This window comes from Heptranchias perlo, chromosome 12 (genome assembly GCF_035084215.1).
Source record: "Heptranchias perlo isolate sHepPer1 chromosome 12, sHepPer1.hap1, whole genome shotgun sequence".
Classification (NCBI taxonomy): domain Eukaryota; kingdom Metazoa; phylum Chordata; class Chondrichthyes; order Hexanchiformes; family Hexanchidae; genus Heptranchias; species Heptranchias perlo.
The window spans coordinates 35,082,938-35,104,520 of record NC_090336.1 but is presented as its reverse complement, the minus strand read 5'-3'; the positions used below and the strand labels follow the sequence as shown (position 1 = coordinate 35,104,520).

General features: G+C 44.1%; 1 protein-coding gene across 3 annotated transcripts in view; it reads left to right on the top strand.

The window, feature by feature from the left end:
- The window catches only part of dennd2b (DENN domain containing 2B), a 378,850-nt gene that overhangs the window by 270,362 nt on the left and 86,905 nt on the right, over window positions 1-21,583 (top strand). For all 3 annotated transcript variants that reach the window (XM_067993945.1, XM_067993943.1, XM_067993944.1), the window contains exons 6-9: window positions 12,217-12,432; window positions 14,704-14,800; window positions 17,921-17,965; window positions 18,157-18,341. In XM_067993945.1, the coding sequence (XP_067850046.1) occupies window positions 12,217-12,432; window positions 14,704-14,800; window positions 17,921-17,965; window positions 18,157-18,341 (543 nt within the window). The remainder of the gene's footprint in view (window positions 1-12,216; window positions 12,433-14,703; window positions 14,801-17,920; window positions 17,966-18,156; window positions 18,342-21,583) is intronic.

Below are 21,583 nucleotides of genomic sequence, written 5' to 3'. Positions count from 1 at the left end.
GAAATTTGGGCGTAAGTTCCCGTTGGCAAGACCGACGCAGAAACCGGTGTAAATTTGGGCATAATTTCTGCGTGAGTTTGACCCAAGAAATTCCAGCCCACTATCTTTGTTTTTGATATGAGTGCTAGTATACTGTGCTGAGGTACAGTTGGAGGGCTTTTAAACATATATGCACAAGAGATAGGCAACTTTATTCCCAAGTTGCCACAAAGAAGGGAGAACTGCTGTGGTCACTGTGTGGAGTGACATTGAAAATTTATAAAATAGTTTTAAAAAAAAAACTTGCATTTATATTGTGCCTTTCATGACGTCAGGACATCCCCAAGTGCTTTCCAGCCAATGAATTACTTTTGAAGTGTAGTCACTGTTGCAATGTAGGAAAAGCAGCAGCCAGTTTGCCCATAGCCAGCTCCCACAAACAGCAATGTGATAATGACCAGATAATATGTTTTTTAGTGATGTTGGTTGAAGGATGAATATTGGCCAGGATACCGGGGACAACTCCCCTGCTTTCCTTCGAAATAGTGCCATAGGATCTTTTACATCCACCTGCGAGGGCAGCCAGGGTCTCGTTTTAGCGTCTCATCCAAAAGGCGGCACCTCCGACAGTGCAGCACTCCCTCAGTAGTGCACTGGAGTGTCAGCTCAAGTCACTGGAATGGGAATAAGAACATAAGAAATAGGAGCAGGAGTAGGCCATACGGGCTGCTCCACCAGTCACTCAACTCCTATATCCCTTAATTCCCTTAGTGTCCAAAAATTGAACCCACAACCTTCTGACTCAGAGACAGGAGTGCTATACACTGAACCACAGCTGACACAGTTTATGAAAATTTCCCCTGGTCTGTATTTCTAGTGAAATCATAAACCTTTTTGAATACATTTAGGAACAGGAGTAGGCCAGTCAGCCCCTCGAGCCTGTTCCACCATTCAATTAGATCATGGCTGATCTGTACCTTAACTCCATCTACCCACCTTAGTTCCGTAACCCTTAATACCTTTGCCTAACAAAAGTCTACAAGTCTCAGTTTTGACATTTTCAATTAGCCTCAACAGCTTTTTGGGGGAGAGAATTCCAGATTTCCATTACCCTTTGTGTGAAGAACTGATTTCTGACATTACCCCTGAATGGTTTTAAGGTTATACCCCCTTGTTCTGGACTCTCCCACCAGAGGAAATAGTTTCTCTCTATTTATCCTATCAAATCCTTTAATCATCTTGAACACCTCAATTAGATCACTCCTTAATCTTCTATATTCAAGGGAATACAAACCTAGTCTATTCAATCTGTCCTCATAATTTAACCCTTTTAGCCCCGGTATCATTCTGGTGAATCTGTGCTGCGCCCCCTCCAAGGCCAGTATATGCTTCCTGAGGTGTGGTGCCCAGAACTGAAGACAGTGCTCCAGGTGGGGTCTAACCAGAGCTTTATGTAAACATAACTTCCACCCCTTTGTATTCCAGCCCCCTTGAGATAAAGGCCAACGTTCCATTAGCCTTTTTAATTATTTTTTTGTACCTGTCCACTAGCTTTTAGTGATTTCTGAACTTGGTCTCCTAAATCTCTCTGTTCCTCCCCAGCCTTTAGCTTCTCACCATTTGGAAAATACTCTGATCTATCTTTCTTATGGTGTCATTATGCACTGAAAACAACTGTTTTATATTGACTTTATTAAAAGCAGTGTGGAAGTGGTTCAAACCCATGCTACACTACTAAACTCCTACCAAAACACAGAAACATAGCTCCCATCTTTAAAAATACAGGGCTCTACCAATCCTATTTTAAAATAAATTGATAATTTACATACTTGACAAGAAAATGCAATGAAGTTGGTCTGCCTGACTCGATTTTCAAATGAGCCTTAAAATGGGTGCCTAGCGGTCCTGGATGAAAAAGGCAGAAGCCTTATTCAAATATTTAAATCAGGGTCCCTGTAGTAATTTGAAGTACCAATGGATGAGGCATGCGCTGCGCACACTCTGCCCGTTGGTACCAGGCGTTGAGCGGCCTAAAAGGCAGACCTTAAAAGGAATTCTGGCAAATGATCAGAACATGGCCACTTAAGCTTTTTTTACAATTGTTTTTGAGGGCCAGGAGGGGCATGAATGGAAATAAAAATCGATGGGTTCAGTAACGGGCGGGTGATCCACTTTGCCAGTTTCCTGCCCAAACGGTGAAGGTGAAAGTTACCCCCATAATGTAAACATGTTATATTTTATTCTTGATGATCCATAACATTAGACTATAAAAAGTCACATAATGCCCATGCTTCAAATTCCATAGTCTTTTACAGATGATGGAATTTCCCAATAATATTTAACAAGTTCATTCAGGGTCAGAGTCACCTTTTGAGCAGTTGTTTTGAGGTATGGAACTAATGAAAGAGATTGATATTTATGGTTCTAGTTTATCAATGGTAACCTACGATGTAGGCTTTATGTCTGAATTTGTATCTAAATTGCTCAAAAGGGTAATCATTCATTGTAATAAAACCATGCCAGCCTCTGTTTTTCTGTTTACCGTCAGGGGTGAACATTGTATTTTCATTCCAAATTATCCATCAGGACACCATCTTAATTACCTCAGCACCTTAAAGTTGACATTGGCATCAGTAGTTCTGCTACAAAGACAATAACAGCCTAGAAATACTATAGATAGCGATTGGCAGATCCAAGTTGTCAGTGATTTGTGATATGACTGGACATTTTTTTATTCGTTCATGGGATGTGGGCGTCGCTGGCAAGGCCAGCATTTATTGCCCATCCCCAATTGCCCTTGAGAATGTGTTGGTGAGCCACCTTCTTGAACCGCTGCAGTCCATCTGGTGAAGGTTCTCCCATATTACTGTTAGGTAGGGAGTTCCAGGATTGTGACCCAGCGACGACAAAGGAACGGCGATATATTTCCAAGTCAGGATGGTGTGTGACTTGGAGGGGAGCGTGCAGGTGGTGTTGTTCCCATGTGCTAGGTGGTAGAGGTCGCGGGTTTGGGAGGTGCTGTCGAAGAAGCCTTGGCGAGTTGCTGCAGTGCATCTTGTGGATGGTACACACTGCAGCCACTGTGCGCCGATGGTGAAGGGAGTGAATGTTTAGGCTGGTGAAACTCTGCAGCTCTCAAATAGCTTTTCATTCTGATTAGTCTATGTAATTTAAAAATATCATGGCAAACTGAGAAATTGCTGCTATCTTGGTACTTCTATTACATACCTGTTACCGTACATAAAAGAAATAAAATAGTGCAGATGCTGGTAATCTGAAATAAAAACAGAAAATGCTGGAAAAGCTCAGCAAGCAAGGCAGCATCTGTGGAAAAAGAGTCAGGTCAAAGACCTTTCATCAGAACTGCAAGATGTTAAAGAGATAACAGTTTTTAAGTAAGTACAGAGGCAGGGGGAGGGGATGAAAGAACAAAAGGGAAAGTCTGTGATAGGGTGGAGGGCAGGAGTGATTAAATGACAAAAGGAATGATAATGAAAGGCAAGAAAGGTGGTAATGGGACAAATAAAACAAAAGATTGGTCAGGAGTAGCTGTAAATGGCAACAGCAGAACCATTACCAGCACTTGCTGTCCAAAAAAATGGGAGCAGTGGTTATGATCTGAAGTTATTGAAATCAGTGTTGAGTCTGGAAGGTTGTAAAGTGTCTAAACGAAAGATGAGGTGCTGTTCCTCAAGCTTCCATTGAGCTTCATTGCAACAGTGTAAGAGGCCGAGGTCAGAGTGGGAGTGGGACGGGGAATTAAAATGGCAAGTGACCGGCAGGTCAGGGTCACACTTGCGGACTTCAGTAAAGCAATCATCCAATCTGTGATTGGTCTCCCCAGTGTAGAGGAGACCGCATTGTGAGCAGCGAATACAGTATATTAAATTGAAAGAAATACAAGTAAATCTTGTTTCACCTGGAAGGAATGTTTGGGGCCCTGGACGGTGGGAAGGGAGGAGGTGAAAGGACAGGTGTTGCAACTCCTACGCTCGCAAGAGAAGATGCCTTGGGGAGGAGAGCGGGTGTTAAGGGTGATTGAGGAGTGGACCAGGGTGTCGTGGAGGGAGCGGTCCCTTCGGAATGCTGAAAAGGGAGGGGAAGATGTGTTTGGTGGTGGGATCATGCTGGACATGGCGGCGGATGATCTGTTGAATGTGAAGGCTGGTGGGCTGGAAGGTGAGGACAAGGGGGACCCTATCACGGTTCTGGGAGGGAGGGGAAGGGGTGAGAGCAGAAGTACGGGAAATAAGACAGACATGGTAGAGGGCCCTGTCAACTACAGTGGAGGAGAATCCTCGGTTGAGGAAAAAGGAAGATATATCGGAAGCACTGGTGTGGAAGGTGGCATCGTCAGAACAGATGCAATGGAGAAACTGGGAGAAGGGAATAGAGTCGTTACAGGAAGCGGGGTGGGAGGAAGTGTAACCAAGGTAGCTGTGGGAATTGGTGGGCTTATAATAGATATTGGTTGACAGCCTATCGCCAGAAATGGAGATAGAGAAGTCGAGGAAGGGAAGAGTCGGAGATGGATCATGTAAAGGGGAGGAAGGGTGGAAATTAGAAGCAGTTTCCATGATAGGGTCCCCCTTGTCCTCATGTTTCACCCGACCGGCCTCCACATTCAATGTATCATCCTTAGCCATTTCCGCCACCTCCAACGCCATCCCAACACCAAACACATCTTCCCCTCCCCTCCCCTTTCAACATTCAGAAGGGACCGTTCCCTCTGTGACACGCTGGTCCACTCTTTCATCACCCCCGACACCCGCACTCCTCCCCACGGCACATTCCCATGCGAGTGCAGGAGATGCAACACCTGCCCTTTTACCTCTTCCCTTCCCACCGTCCAGGGCCCCAAACTCTGCTTCAACAACAACAACTTGCATTTATATAGCGCCAGTAACTTAGTAAAACATCCCAAGGTGCTTCACAGGAGCGTTGTCAAACAAAATTTCACGCCGAGCCGCATAAGGAGATATTAGGATAGGTGACCAAATGCTTGGTCAAAGAGGTATGTTTTAAGGAGGATAGAGAGGTGGGAAGGTTTAGGGAGGGAATTCTAGAGCTTAGAGCCTAGGCAGCTGAAAGCACGGCCACAATGGTGGAGCGATTAAAATCGGGGATGCGCAAGAGGCCAGAATTGGAGGAGCGCAGAGATCTCGGAGGGTTGTAGGGCTGGAGGAAGTTACAGAGATAGGGAGGGGTGAGGCCATGGAGGGATTTGGAAACAAGGATGAGAATTTTAAAATCAAGACGTTCCTGGACCAGGAGCCAATGTAGGTCAGCGAGCACGGGGGTGATAGATGAACGGGACTTGGTGCAAGTTAGGATATGGGCAACAGAATTTTGGATGAGCTCAAGTTTATGGAGGGTGGAAGATGATTGGCCAGCCAGGAGAACATTGGAATAGTCAAGTCTGGAGGTTACAAAAGCATGGATGAGGGTTTCAGCAGCAGATGAGCAGAGACGGGCGATGGTACAGAGGTGGAATTAGGCGGCCTTGGTAATGGGGAGGATATGTGGTCGGAAGCTCATTTCAAGGTCAAATAGGATGCCAAGGTTGTGAACTGTCTGGTTCAGCCTCAGACAGTGGTCAGGGAGAGGGGTGGAGTTGGTCGCTGGGGAATGGAGTTTGCAGCGGGGACCAAAGATAATGACTTCAGTCTTAATATTTATTTGGAGGAATTTTTTGCTCTCCCAGTACTGGATGTCGGACAAGCAATGTGACAAATGGGAGACAGTGGAGGGGTCGAGGGAGGTGGTTGTGAGGTAGAGCTGGGTGTTGTCAGTGTACATGTGGAATCTGATGTTGTGTTTTAGGATGATGTCTCCAAGGGACAGTTTGTAGATGAGAAATAGGAGGGGGCCAAGGATAGTTTTTTGGGGAACTCCAGAGGTAACGGTGCAGGAGCGGGAAGAGAAGCCATTGCAGGTGATTCTTTGGCTATGACTGGATAGATAAGAATGGAACCAGGCGAGCACAGTCCCACCCAGCTGGACGATGGAGAGGCGTTGGAGGAGGATGGTGTGGTCAATTGTGTCAAAGGCTGCAGACAGTTCGAGAAGGATGAGGACGGATATTTTACCATCGTCACAGTCACATAGGATGTCATTTGTGACTTTGATAAGGGCTGTTTCAGTCCTGTGGCAGGGACGGAAACCTGATTGGAGGGATTCAAACATGGAGTTGCGAGAAAGATGGGCATGGATTTGGGAGGCAACAATACGTTCAAGGACTTTGGAGAGGAAAGGGAGGCTGGAGATGGGGCGGTAGTTTGCAAGAACAGAGGGGTCAAGGGTGTTTTTTTTGAGGAGTGGGGTGATGATGGCAGATTTGAAGGGGAAGGGGACAGTACCTGAGGAGAGGGAACCGTTAACAATATCAGCTAACATGGGGGCCAGGTAGGGAGGTTGGGTGGTCAGCAGTTTAGTGGGAATAGTGTCGAGGGAGCAGGAGGTGAGTCTCATGGTCAAGATGAACTCGGAGAGGGCATGAGGGGAGATAGGAGAGAAACTAGAGAAAGATGTGTGTACAGGGCTAGGGCAGGGGGGAACCGTAGGGGAAGTTTGGCTTGGTGGGCTAGGGGAAGGGAGGGAAATGGCAGAGGCAGCGAAACGATGGTCTCAATCTTAGTGATAAAGAATTCCATGAGCTCCTCGCACTTTTCTTTGGAGGTGAGGGTAGGGGGGGCAGGGGAGAGGGGTTTAAGAAGAGGGTTTGTAGTGGAGAAGAGAAGTCGGGGGTTATCTTTGCATTCCAGGATGATCCTAGCATAGTGAGGAGTTTTGGCAGAGGAGAGCAGGACCTGATAGTGCTTTATGCGGTCCAGCCAGATCTGGCAATGAATGGCTAAACCAGTTGTCCGCCATAAACATTCAAGTCTGCGTCCCTTGGACTTAAGGGAGCAGAGATGAGAGTCATACCAGTGAGAATGACCAGGGTGAGAGAGAGTAATTGTTTTAATGGAGACAAGGGCATCAAAGGTGGAGGTAAGGGTGTGAATGAGAGGAGATAATAGGAGGGAGTCCAAGGTTAAAGTCAGAGGTCCCCTGGTGGGATAAAGTTGACGTAGACAGGGTGGCATCAGCGTGGAGCATCGATGAACTAATATTTAGGTTCGGAGACAGGTGTGGAGGGCGAGTGAGTGCAGAAGCTATTTACTGCCAGGTGAAACGGCAATTTACTTGTACTTCTTTCAATTTGGTATACTGTATCCGCTGTTCACAATGCAGTCTCCTCTGCATTGGGGAGACCAAACGCAGATTGGGTGATCGCTTTGCTGAACACCTCCTCTCAGTCCGCAAGCGTGACCTTGACCTGCCGGTCGTTTGCCATTTAATTGCCTGTCCCACTCCCACTCTGACACCTCTGTCCTCAGCCTCCTACACTGTTCCAATGGAGCGCAACGGAAGCTCGAGGAACAGCACCTCATCTTTCGATTAGGCACTTTACAACCTTCCAGACTCAACATTGATTTCATAGAAATATAGAAAATAGGAGCAGGAGTAGGCCATTCGGCCCTTCGAGCCTGCTCCGCCATTCAATATGATCATGGCTGATCCTCTATGTCAATACCATATTCCTGCTCTCTCCCCATACCCCTTGATGCCTTTTGTGTCTAGAAATCTATCTAACTCCTTCTTAAATATATTCAGTGACTTGGCCTCCACTGCCTTCTGTGATAGAGAATTCCACAGGTTCACCACCCTCTGAGTGAAGAAATTTCTCCTCATCTCAGTCCTAAATGTCCTACCCGTATCCCGAGACTATGACCCTTCATTCTGGACCTCCCCCAGCCAGGGGAAACATCCAGTCTGTCTAGCCTGTCAGAAAATATATATTTCAATGAGATCCCCTCTCATTCTTCTAAACTCGAGTGAATACAGGCTGAGTCGACCCAATCTCTCCTCATACGACAGTCCTGACATCCCAGGGATCAGTCTGGTGAACCTTTGCTGCACTCCCTCTATGGCAAGTATATCCTTTCTTAGGTAAAACTGCACACAATACTCCAGGTGTGGTCTCACCAAGGCCCTGTATAACTGCAGTAAGACATCCTTGCTCCTGTACTCAAATCCTCTTGCAATGACGGCCAACATATCATTTATCTTCCTAACTGCTTGCTGCACCTGCATGTTTGCTTTCAGTGACTGGTGTACAAGGACACCGAGTCCCTTTGTACATCATTTCAATAACTTCAGGCCAAAACCACTGCCTTCATTATTTTTGTGGGAATGAAGCTGCTGCATATGGTTCTGCTGTTGCCATTTTCAGCTCCTCTAGACCAATCTTTTGTTTCTTAACCTGTCCCATTACCACCCTCCTTGCCTTGCACCATCATCCCTTTTGTTATTTAATCACTCTTGCCCTCTACCCTATCACAAATGTAAGGAGTCTTACAACACCAGGTTATAGTCCAACAGCTTTATTTGAAATCCAGGGGATTTTCAAATAAAACAGTTGGACTATAACCTGGCGTTGTAAGACTCCTTACGTTAGTCCACCCCAGTCCATCACCGGCATCTCCACATCATACCCTATCACAGACCTTTTTTGTTCTTTCCTCCCCTCCCCGCTCCTTTCCCCGACTCTGCAATTGCTTAAAAACTGTTAACTCTTTAACTTCTTCCAGTTCTGACAAAAGGTCTTCGACCTGAAACGTTAACTCTGTTTCTTTCTCCACAGATGCTGCCTGACTTGCTGAGCTATTCCAAAATGTTCTGTTTTTATTACCATACATAACGGATTAAGTCCCTCTAACCTCTTACCATGCCACATAAAAGATTATTACTTAAGATAAAAAATCACGGGATTGGGGGTAATATTCTGGCATGGGTGGAGGATTGGTTATCAAACAGGAAGCAGAGAGTTGGGATAAATGGTTCATTTTCGGACTGGCAACCAGTAACCAGTGGTGTTCCACAGGGGTCGGTGCTGGGTCCCCAACTCTTTACAATCTATATTAACGATTTGGAGGAGGGGACCGAGTGCAACATATCAAAATTTGCAGATGATACAAAGATGGGAGGGAAAGTAGAGAGTGAGGAGGACATAAAAAACCTGCAAGGGGATATAGACAGGCTGGGTGAGTGGGCGGAGATTTGGCAGATGCAATATAATGGAAAATGTGAGGTTATGCACTTTGGCAGGAAAAATCAGAGAGCAAGTTATTTTCTTAATGGCGAGAGACTGGAAAGTACTGCAGTACAAAGGGATCTGGGGGTCCTAGTGCAAGAAAATCAAAAAGTTGGTATGCAGGTGCAGCAGGTGATCAAGAAAGCCAACGGAATGTTGGCTTTTATTGCTAGGGGGATAGAATATAAAAACAAGGAGGTATTGCTGCAGTTATATAAGGTATTGGTGAGACCGCACCTGGAATACTGCATACAGTTTTGGTCTCCATACTTAAGAAAAGACATACTTGCTCTCGAGGCAGTACAAAGAAGGTTCACTCGGTTAATCCCGGGGATGAGGGGGCGGACATATGAGGAGAGGTTGAGTAGATTGGGACTCTACTCATTGGAGTTCAGAAGAATGAGAGGCGATCTTATTGAAACATATAAGATTGTGAAGGGTCTTGATCGGGTGGATGCAGTAAGGATGTTCCCAAAGATGGGTGAAACTAGAACTAGGGGGCATAATCTTAGAATAAGGGGCTGCTCTTTCAAAACTGAGATGAGGAGAAACTTCTTCACTCAGAGGGTGGTAGGTCTGTGGAATTTGCTGCCCCAGGAAGCTGTGGAAGCTACATCATTAGATAAATTTAAAACAGAAATAGACAGTTTCCTAGAAGTAAAGGGAATTAGGGGTTATGGGGAGCGGGCAGGAAATTGGACATGAAGCTGAGTTCGGATCGGTCAATGCCCTGTGGGTGGCGGAGAGGGCCCAGGGGCTATGTGGCCGGGTCCTGCTCCGACTTCTTGTGTTCTTTAGATTTGTGGTTGGGATCAGATCAGCCATGATCTTATTGAATGGCGGAGCAGGCTCGAGGGGCCGATTGGCCTACTCCTGCTCCAATTTCTTATGTTCTTATGTTCTTATAATTAATTTCCTAACCAGTAAGTGGACTATAACTTACTTACTTGTTGGTTTCTTACAGAGTAAGCTTCGAACGAACATGTTGCCTATAGTGAGGTGGGGTTATTTACAGGTCATTTGCAAGTTACTGAGGAAGACATCTCTATAAGTAATGAATCTTATGCTGCACTGTTTTTGACAGAGACTGATAGGAAGCTGTAGGCTTACTCCATAAGGGGTTATTACTTCTTATATTTCCTTGTGGACAATTTATTTCCCTGTGCAAATGAGCCCTGGATGGAAAATGGATAATGTAAAAAAAATGTACTACAAAAGACAAAAATGAAAAACAAAACCATAAATCATAGAAATAAATTTTTATAGTAGACCAATACTCACTGCTACTGGAGCTCAACTCTCGGTACACACATTCTTAGGCAAAGCACATGCGTATTCTTCACATATGCCAAGTAAATTGGATGCACATCAAATGCACGCAGTATTACAATTAGGAATGTGAACAATGATCTGTGAGATATAGGACCTACCAGCAGGTTTCAGAAAGTGTCCTGCAGGTCTGGAACCACATGTTGCAATTCCATGCAGGGAAGTAAGCTGAGAAACATCTCTTATTAACAGTGATGATGGGTCAATAATGAAATATGTTTCGGCAGACTCAATATTTGTTTTATACAGAAATTACCAACTAAATAAACCCGAGGCAAACAGATGGCAGAGAAGTCACAAGATCTTATTCTACTCTGTGTATGGATTAGTATTAAAAAAACTGCAAATGATGGAAATATTTCAGGCAGAAAGGAATGATCCGCAGGCTTACACTAATTAGGGCAGCTGTTAAGTACATTATTTATAGCTCAAGAATCTGAATGTCAAGTTCAGACTCATTTTTTAATAGCCTCAATTTTCTTCTCCATTACTTCAACTTGGCCACATTTAGGGCCCGATAACAATATCTCGGAGCCGGGGAAAGAGCTGGGAGGTAGGGGGGGGGGGGAATTTTCGGACTGGAAACCCTGAAGTAAGGGTTTCCCGCAGATCATGCCGCAGGATCTGTTTTACATCTTTTCAACAGGTTTTCCGCTGGCTGGCTCTCTGTCGGACTAGAAAGCAGCTGGAGAGCGGATGTCAAATAAGTCCGACATTGTAGGGAGTGGTGGGGAATGAGACATCGTGGAGTGATGGATCGGACATCACAGTGAGGGGTGGGGGTCGGACATTGCGGGGGTGGGGGTCGGACATTGCGGGGGTGGGGGTCGGACATTGCGGGGGTGGGGGTCGGACATTGCGGGTCGGACATTGCGGGTCGGACATTGCGGGGGGTGGGGGTCGGATATTGCTGGGGTGGGGGTCGGACATTGCGGGTCGGACATTGCGGGTCGAACATTGCGGGTCGGACATTGCGGGGGGTGGGGGTCGGACATTGCGGGTCGGACATTGCGGGGGGTGGGGGTCGGACATTGCGGGTCGGACATTGCGGGGGGTGGGGGTCGGACATCGCGGGGGGGTGGGGTGAATAGGATGTCGCAGGGTCCCATCGCGGGGTTTTTAAAATGTAAGCTTGGGGTGCCAGGGGGAAGCACCCCTGCTCCTCCTGCCCCACAAACAGTGCAGTAAAGGTACTTACCTCATGGATCCGGCCCTTCTCGCCTCCTTTCATCTGCTGGGGTACCCGAGGCCCAGGAATCCCGACCTGTGGGTGTTAAAAATAAAACAAGTTAAAATGGAGGCACGCAGCCTCCTTAAAATATTTTAGTGACCGACCGTCTCCTGAGAGCGGATTGGTCGCTCACCACCCCTGGCCCGCCTGCGTGGGCGGGTTGGAGGCCAGTTGAGGTCGTTATTTTCCGTTTGCTTATTTTTAACCCTTCTGGGTCGGGGGCAGGGGGGGGGCAAGTTAAAACTACCCCCTTATCGTCTATATCCAAATTAATTTGAATTTACTTTTTTTGGATTAGAATGAACACTCATTCTCAAGTCTGCAATTAATTACCCTAGAAATATGCTCAGTTGCATTTTTGGTCTTCATGCATAATTTGGTTGGATGGTTGAAACAGAAAGTACTGAATGTTTGAAGAACATCTAGCTCATAAGCTGTTGATGCACAAAATAGATCATGAAATGATACGTTGATGTTATATACTCTATGTGCACTGCAGTACTTTACTTTAACCTGGTCAATGACTTATCTTCCAAAGCTGCCTCCGAAACCCAGCAGTCTGTCATTGCGTCTGAGTAGTACCATAGACAGGAAGACCCTTAGACTACCACGACTGTCCAAAAGACACAGCCATGATGATGTGTTGCTTCTGTCCCACCTTAGTGTGCCCTCTTCCCCCACCAGCCTCAACGACGACAGCATGAGCACCACCAGTGAGCTGCTGTCCACACGCCGCTCCAGGAGGATCCCTAAGGTAAAGCAAGTCTAATTGGTTCCTTTTTAAAAAAAATTACTGTAAGAATTGCAGTGCTGCATTGGAAAGGTGATGATTTCTGGTTATTGGCATCTCATGTTATATAAGCTGTAAGTGCATTTGTGCACAGAATCAACATAGAAAGAAATGATCAAAAACTTACACCTAGTGATGGCATCTGAATGATACGGTGACAATCGCTTTACATTCCAGTATAGGAACTTGATTTTAAAAGATTCTGTCCAGGATTCACTAGGTTTTCAAAATAGTTACATCTGAAGAGATTATTGAAAATACCAAAACCATTGTTGAAAACGGAAATGGGCACGTTCCAAGATGGGCAGGTTTAAAGATTTATGAAGAGAGTGTTACCACAACATTTTTGGTGGTTGAGCTAAAAGATAGATCATTGTGGTCAGTGCTTTCACTCAGCTAGTCGTACCCTTGAGCTTCCTGCTCCATTGCCGTGTTAGGTGTAGTATTAGCTGCTAGTTTAAAGAAAGCGACCATCACCTCCCTCTGAACTCCGTGTTCTTGCTGCACGGGGAAGGGTCAGAATGGTTTTACAAGTGTTGCCCTGCATGTGCTCTTGGGGTTGGTAATAAATCAGTGTCACATTTTGAGATTTTTGATCACTTTTTTCCTTATGGCGTGAATTGGGAATGAGTTATGTTTAAGTGTAATGTTTAAAACAACGTGAATTTGCACATGTTTAAAAAGCCATGCACTGCAGTCACTGAGATGGGGGGAGGGGAGGTTTGACATGTTAATGAGTCAACTATCCTCACCATTGCCTACAACAACCACGGACATTAAGCAATTCATTATCTTGTCTCTGTCGCCTAACAGAAAAACCACAACTATTATGGTGCGGAATATTTTATTCATGTAAACTCTGCATGAGAATATACTCCTGAGAAAGGAATTAGTTGGTTTGGTTGACAGGCTTACTGGTGAAACCCTGAAAGGGGAAGGAATTGAAGGCACATCTCTCTCGCGTGTGAGAAAGCCAGTCAAGTTTTAAACAGAAGACCGTGAGCTGGAGGTGTGGACTTGGAGCTGGAAGCTAAGATGCAGTTAGAAGTTGTCCGGAAAGAAAAGCAATCAATTACATTGCCTGAAGATGTAGGGGATGGAAATTAAAAAAAATATATATAAAGAGGAATGTGCTCATTTTCAGGTTCAGGGCTCGTTTAAATTTTACCGGCGAGCTGCAGGCCCCAACGGGCAATCCGCTGCAGCTTGCCGGCATGATGTGGTGGAAAATCAGGTGGGTTCTACACAGAACCGGCCGACAGGTAGGACCTGATGGGGGAGGGAGCAGGATGGTGGGTTGTGGTGGGGGGGTGCCAAGAAAGAGCAGGTAGTGGGCCGAATGCACCACCTAGCCCCAGATAAATCTTTTCTTAAAAAAGCAAAAAAACATACTTTTTCCGAGCAGCCTCCAGCAATCCCTTTAGTGACACTAGTTAAGCCATCGAATGCCTGGGAGAACTGGGACCAGCATGTACTTTGCATGCTCCACCCATTTCTCCATCAAAAATCGCAACTGGGGTCCTACAACGGGCATAGGACGCCAACTGGAAAATTTAAACCACCTCCTGCCTTTTTGGGTGGGAGTGCTGGGCACCCATTTAAAGACCTGCCTGGAAATTGAAGCAGGTGAGCAGAAGTGTGCCCAGGATACCCAGCAGATTTTGCTCTGCCGGTTACATGTTTTTCAGGTGAGAAACAGATGGCTGGCAGATGAAAATCCTGTATCACTGTATCTGTGGCTCTGTGCCACAAGTTCTAAAATCAAAAAGTTATCATATTCTCTCGTATATAATAAAAGATGTGAATATAATTCATTGTCTTGATGCTGTACTTCATTTTTATATCACTACTACTTAAATGTCCAAACAGTCGCTCAAAATCAACACCGTGTGGTTGACTTATTATTTTATAAATAATTAAACAGGTACAGTTAACTTAATCAAAATTAATGACATTTGTTAATTTGATAATTGATCATTTTATCTGTTTATGAGCTTTAATAATTAAACATATTTGTTAGCCAGAGCATCAGCATTTGTGATTGGTATATCTTGGTTTATATTGACCATGTATCTGGTGGAATGTTGCTTTGCCGATGAATAGTGATTTCAGCTAAATAGCTTCCAACTCTGTAACTGAAGTACACCAATGAGAAGTGATTCTTATTAATGAAAAGGCTGACTCTGAACAGAAATTGACTTGAATTAAATGTGTGTGTTTTTTTTAAACTTGTAGCTTGTCCAGAAAATTAATGGCATTTATAGTGCAAAGAGAGGGAAGAAAAGGCTGAAGAAGCTGTCACTGTCAAACTTTGAGAATGCATCTCTACGAGGTAAGGGGATGGAAGGTAAACCCAATAGTTACTGGCATCTTGCTGGTATTAATCCAGATCAAAAAACTTTATTCGAAACACTTTCCTTCTCCCCTTCAACAAAAGCAAGAAGTCATGAATAACCAACAGTAAAACAATTAAATCACTCGCTACATGGCACCTGGGCTGTAAGCAAGACTGTCAATTTAAAAAGTCCATAAGGGCTTTTTTGAAAGATTATGCAAGTTTTGCCTTTTTGTTATAAGATTGTGCTAGAAATTATGGACCAGACTTGCCACGCATTGACACTGGTTGGTAATCAAGCATAAATTGCCCCACATTTCCCTTTCCTTCCTCCCTTAATTCCCAGGTCCTCGCTCCAGTGGTATTCAACCCAAATATAGAATGACAACCCATTTGTAATGAGCTCTTAGTCAAACATATAGGTGTGACAGCATAGTGTAACAGAGCTCATTAGAAACATAAGAAATAGGAGCAGGAGTAGGCCATAGGGCCCCTCAAGCCTTCTCTGCCATTCAGTAAGGTAATGGCTGATCTTCGACCTCAACTCCACTTTCCCGCTGATCCCCAGATCTCTTGATTCCCTTAGAGTCCAAAAATCTATGGATCTCAGCCTTGAATATACTCAATGACTGAGCATCCACAGCCCTCTGGGGTAGAGAATTCCAAAGATTTACAACCCTCCGAGTGAAGAAATTTCTCCTTATCTCAGTCCTAAATGGCCGACCCCTTATCCTGAGACTAAGCCCCCTAGTTCTAGACTCTCCAGCCAGGGGAAACAACCTCTCAGCATCTACCCTGTCAAGCCTTCTCAGAATTTTATATGTTTCAATGAGATCACTTCTCATTCTTCTAAACTCCAGAGAATATAGGCCCATTCTACTCGATCTCTCCTTGTAGGACAATCCTTTCGTCCCAGGAATCAATCTAATGAACCTTTGTTGCATCGCCTCTAAGGCAAGTATATCCTTCCTTAGAAACGGAGACCAAAACTGTACACAGTACTTCAGGTGAGGTCTCACCAAAGCCCTGTACAATTGTAGTAAGACTTCCTTACTCTTGTACTCCAATCCCCTTGCAATAAAGGCCAACATGGCATTTGCCTTCCTAATTGCTTGCTGTACCCGCATGCTAACTGTTTGTGTTTCTTGTACGAGGATACCCAAGTCTCTCTGAACACTAACATTTTGATCACTCAGGTCCCAGATGCCCTGTTTCCCTTGCTTTATTAGTTTCTCACCATTTAAAAAATATTCTGTTTTTCCATTTTTCCTACCAAAGTGAATAGCCTCACATTTCCCCACATTATACTCCATCTACCACCTTCTTGCCCACTCACTTAACCTGTCTATATTCCTTTGCAGACTCTTTGTGTCCTCCTCACAGCTTACTTTCCCACCTAGCTTTGTATCGTCAGCAAACTTGGATGCATCACACTCGGTCCCTTCATCTAAGTCACTAATATAGATTGTAAATAGCTGAGGCCCCAGCTCCAATCTTTGTGGTACCCCACTAGTTACAGCCTGCCAACCTGAGAATGACCTGTTTATTCCTACTCTCTGTTTTCTGTCCATTAACCAATCCTCTATACATGCTAATATATTACCTCCACCCCCACGAACCCTTATCTTGTGTAACAACCTCATCAGGAAAATATTTTGGGGTTGATTTTCATCTACAGGTCTATCTCAGTTCTAAATCATTAAGAACTGATGCAAGTCCCCTCCTCAAAAGTCAGGTGTAAATAGCATTTATTTCTCTGGTGTAAGCTTATACGCATAATAATTCACAATGTAAACTACTCAGATGGGTCTAGAGAGGACACTAGTGGTAGCAGAGGAAAATTGCATGTGAATTCAATTTAAAGGGATGAAGACAATTAAAGAGGAGCTTCACGATTAAGGGGCAAAAATTCTGCTACTCATTCCACAACCAGGTGCCAATTATACACAGCATTCCAAATCTGTAAGCATCGTGCAACAGTATTATTGTTTGAAAAAGTTGGTAAAAGAACCAGAATCATTTTATTCTTTTCTCGTCTGTACGTTGAAAGCTGTCAAAAAAAAAAATAACCTTTTAAATATTCTAGCTTTTTCCCAGGGGTGGGAGTCGGACAGTTGTGTAGATTTTCCTGAATCCACAGAGATACCAGCTGACTTGTGTTGTATCTTTGTAACCTTCTGTAACTAAATGTACTTAGAATGCCATAAACATGATAGAGTTGACTTGGGTAAAGAATTGTTTAGCGATCTACTGTAAGCAAACAAAATAGTTACTGGGGTCTTTAACCTTGTCCATATTGACCCAGCTGGAAATAACAGAACAACCAGAGTTTATGTTCATTTTCCTCTTTATTATTTCATTGACATATTTAAAATTGCTGTATTTAAAGAGAGAAATGTAGTTTCCTGACATTACAATGTGACACTCTTAAGTTAATTTTTCTCCACTTTTGAAGCCCTGCAGCATGCATCACTCTGCAGCTAAAAGGACATCGAGGCCTGAGGCTTAGCTCAGTGCCAATGCTATTACATAACTGGCTATCAGGAAGTATGTGAGTATGGCCTGAGACTTGATTTTCAAGTGCTACATCTCAACTTGATACTTTCCACATCGCCTCCTGGACCCGTGCCCCCAGCATGGTTGAGATTAGGAATTTGGCATGTAGAGAATAGAAGGTACAAACTTTATTATCCCTCATATTTTGAGTAATTATCGAGCCAGACAGTGTAAAGACAATCATCACCCTGCAGTACAGTGGCATTTGCCACTTCACCCACGCTTCCTGTGCTATTTTACACCCAATCATGACATAAGCTGTCATTGTTTTCACAAAGAATATTTAAAAAAAACAAAAGATAATTCTTTGAATTAATTTGATTTATTAAAAAATTGCTGAATATGAGGGTGAGAAAGGGAGAGTAGTCTAACCTATTGCCTTACGCACCACTCCATTAACAGAGAAAATTCTACTGTGAACGTTTTTTTTTAAAAGGAGCTAAACTTTTAACAGCTGTTACAGGAGCAAGGACTGTTTAGTCTATGTTCTGGAATTTTCCTTAACTAAATTTTGTTTTGGTTTGCTGGAACCTTCATTCGGCTTCTTTATCTCTTTCACAGATGAGAACAGCGAGAGTGAGAGCGACTCGGATGACAGGTTTAAAGGTGAGAGGTCACGCTGTATTGAATCCAAGTGCATGTCGCTTCTTTTTGTGTCTGTGCAACGTTGTCCTCATTGTGTTCTGCTGTTCCATGCGACATGCTTTTGTCTCTCAAGCTCCAGAACCCACAGATTATTCCCCATTTTGACTGTGAAAAACACCGTGAACTGTATTTGGATTTTGTTTTTTTTCCAGCGCACACTCAACGTTTGGTCCACATTCAATCAGTGCTAAAGAAAGCTCCCAGTTACCGAACATTAGAACGAGAGCTCATCGAGTGGCAGGAGCGGGAACTCTTTGAATATTTCGTGGTGATATCACTAAAGAAAAAGCCTTCAAAGAACAGTTACATCCCTGAAGTATCCTATCAGTTTCCAAAGGTGAATCCTATAATTTAAAAGAGCCCAGTGGTCAATATAAATGCTAGACGTGTATCAATCAGCATGGAAATGTCGCAAGCTTTAAAATTACAGAAAATGGTATGCATTGCCCAAAATCCTAGCTTTTATAATGCCGAGACGGTAAAGAGTTTCTTGCAAATAATCTGTTAATGGTCAATTTCCTGTATGAATTGAATCTAGTTTCATATCACAGCCTTTTCACATCTGCAAGATTTTCTGTATTTAATAGGAATCCTCACTGTCAAACTAAGTGTGGCCAGGAAAGTTACAAACTCCAATAGTCTGTGGGGTCTTCTGTGGGGTATTTTTTGCTTTTGCTTTTTCCTGCACATATCCAAAATTGTTGCCAAAATTGTCTAAGGATTTTAACAGCTATTATTATTGTTGTTCCTGCTTTGGGGGAGTGGGACTATCTGGATTGCTCTTGCAGAGAGCCGGCACGGACTCGGTGGGCCGAATGGCCTCCTTCCGTGCTGTAACCAGTCTATGATTCTACGATTCTGGTCACTGTCCAGTGTGAACCACAACTCGAGCTCTGCTCAGTGAACACAGGATAAAATGGAGTGACGAAGGGAAGCAAAAGACAAACAGTAATGAGGGAAACAAAGCAACATGACAAAGGGACTCCAGCACAGAGAGCAAATCCAAATCAGGAAAGGACAGCAAAAAACAAACAAACTGGTATAAGTTAAAGTTATAAAGAGCTAAGCAAATTATAAATATAACTTATTTTTCCTGTGTGCATCCTTTCATGCATTTCCTTGGTTTTTCAATATACATACACCTTGAATCAAAATATCAGTTTTCATTTTATCCCTTAGTGCATTTTCACCTGTACGTGTGGAAAACCAGCAAGGGTATAAATGAAGAATATGGTGGGGGGGGGGGGGGGGGGTGGGGGCGGTGTGCAGCGCAGCGCAGCCCAGCCTACAGGAAGGGTCAATAATTAGCTAGGATTGTTCCTGATCACTATCCAATGATCTCAGTTGGAAAGGTGCATGTGCAGATATCGGGCGAGGGCAGCAATTGAACAAAGTGTGATGGCTCCCCATGGTGACAGAGCTCACTGACACTCACTGCCCAGATCCTCACATAAGGGTTGATCTCTTGCGCAACACACAAAAAGGCTGCCACTATCATGGAACAGCACCTCAGTCACTGTGTTCCAGAGAGGAGGCTTGAGAGAGAAAATTTGGAGAAGGGAAAATGTAGCTTTTGCAGAGATTGGAGAGTCCTCAAGGTCTCAATGTTCCATATTAGCAGCCTGTTTTCATTAGTAGTCTGTATCCATTAATTCAACATTGAACATTTGGCTCTAATTCTTCAGCAGGCTAGTTTATCTTTCTGAGCTTGAAATTTGCCAAAAACGTAATGTTTCTCACATTGTGGTTCAAAGTATCTGTGTGTGGAAAGTGTGACTGGTCACTGGAAACACAAACAGCTGGATTCACTAACAAAAGGTGCATTAGTAATGAATATACACGCATAACCACGTATAATCTGCTCTTGCTAGATAGGAGTCCCGTTGAAAAAGAAAACAGAAAACAGTTAGATAGCTGGGATTAAGTAGATGTTTGGCCAAAGAGAACAGTTCATTGGTTCTCCACAAATATGCAGTGCCATTGCGCTTTTCAGTAGCGGATGTAGAGTCAAAAAAGTCACAGAGTACACAGAATCTGTGCCATGAGCTCACTGTATGCAAATTGAGCTGAGGTCCAATATTTTTTCTTCCTCTAATTCATATTATGTTCTATTTAAAGACATTTGGAATAACCTGGGCTGTCGCTCTAGAGGATCTGAATGAATGGTATCCATAACTGTTCAAAATATAGCAGTAACGCTGCCAAAACAATCCAGTGACATATGCAAGCAAACCCACCAAAATATACTAATAAACCTGCCAAAATAATCCAACAAAACACGCTAGCATACCCATCTAATATAACTCACCACAATATGCTAGCAAAATTATTTTTTAAAATTCATTCGTGGGTTGTGGGCGTCGCTGGCAAGGCCAGCATTTATTACCCATCCCTAATTGCCCTTGAGAAGGTGGTGGTGAGCCATCTTTTTGAACAGCTGCAGTCCGTGTGGTGAAGGTTCTCCCACAGAGCTATTGGGTAGGGAGTTCCAGGATTTTGACCTAGCAACGATGAAGGAACGGTGATATATTTCCAAGTCGGGATGGTGTATGACTTGGAGGGGAACGTGCAGGTGGTGTTGTTCCCATGCGCCTGCTGCCCTTGTCCTTCTAGGTGATAGAGGTCATGGGTTTGGGAGGTGCTGTCGAAGAAGCCTTGGCGAGTTGCTGCAGTGCATCTTGTAGATGGTACACACTGCAGCCATGGTGCGCCAGTGGTGGAGGGAGTGAATGTTTAAGGTGGTGGATGGGGTGCCAATCAAGCGGGCTGCTTTGTCCTGGATGACGTCAAGCTTCTTGAGTGTTGTTGGAGTTGCACTCATCCAGGCAGAATAAATCCAGAATATATCAACAAATCTGCCAAAAATAACTTACTGGCAAACCCAACAACATTAACAACCAAAATATATCAGCAAAGCCACCAATTAATAATCCACCATGACAGCAAAACCACTAAATTAACCCAAAATATACCAACTAACCTGCCAAAACAACCCAGCAAATTCACCAAAAATGACCCACAAAAATAAACCAGCAAACCAATCAAATTAAAATAAAGGTACACCAAGAAACCCATTAAATGTGTTTGATTTTAATCTCAGGACTTTTTAAGCACAATATTGTACTAGGAATAATTATTTCAATACTTTTTAACTATGCTGTGTATCATTGTGACAGCATTTTAATTATTGAAATGCTGTAAATATGTAACTTCCAGCACACATTAGCACCAGACCCATTGGGAAAGAAATTCAACTTGTGCCCAAAACAGGCGCAAAGTTGGCAGAGCGACCGCTCCATGTGCTGGTCCGTGCCAGCTTGAGGCCCAAGCCATTTAAATGCAGCCAGCGAGTTGCAAGTGCCAAGCAGCTGCCTCGCTGCAGCTCCCTGGTTGTAGAGGGCGGGAAGTCATCTGGCTCCTACAATGAGCCGGCTGGCAGGCAAACTCAGGGAGGGCCTCCTGGACCCACAAAAATAAAAACTGAAAATTTCCTGGGCCTATTTTTGAATAACTGAATGCCTGGCACATCTAGGCAGAATGAGCATGACTCACTTGCCGCAAATTTTACCCCAATTTCTC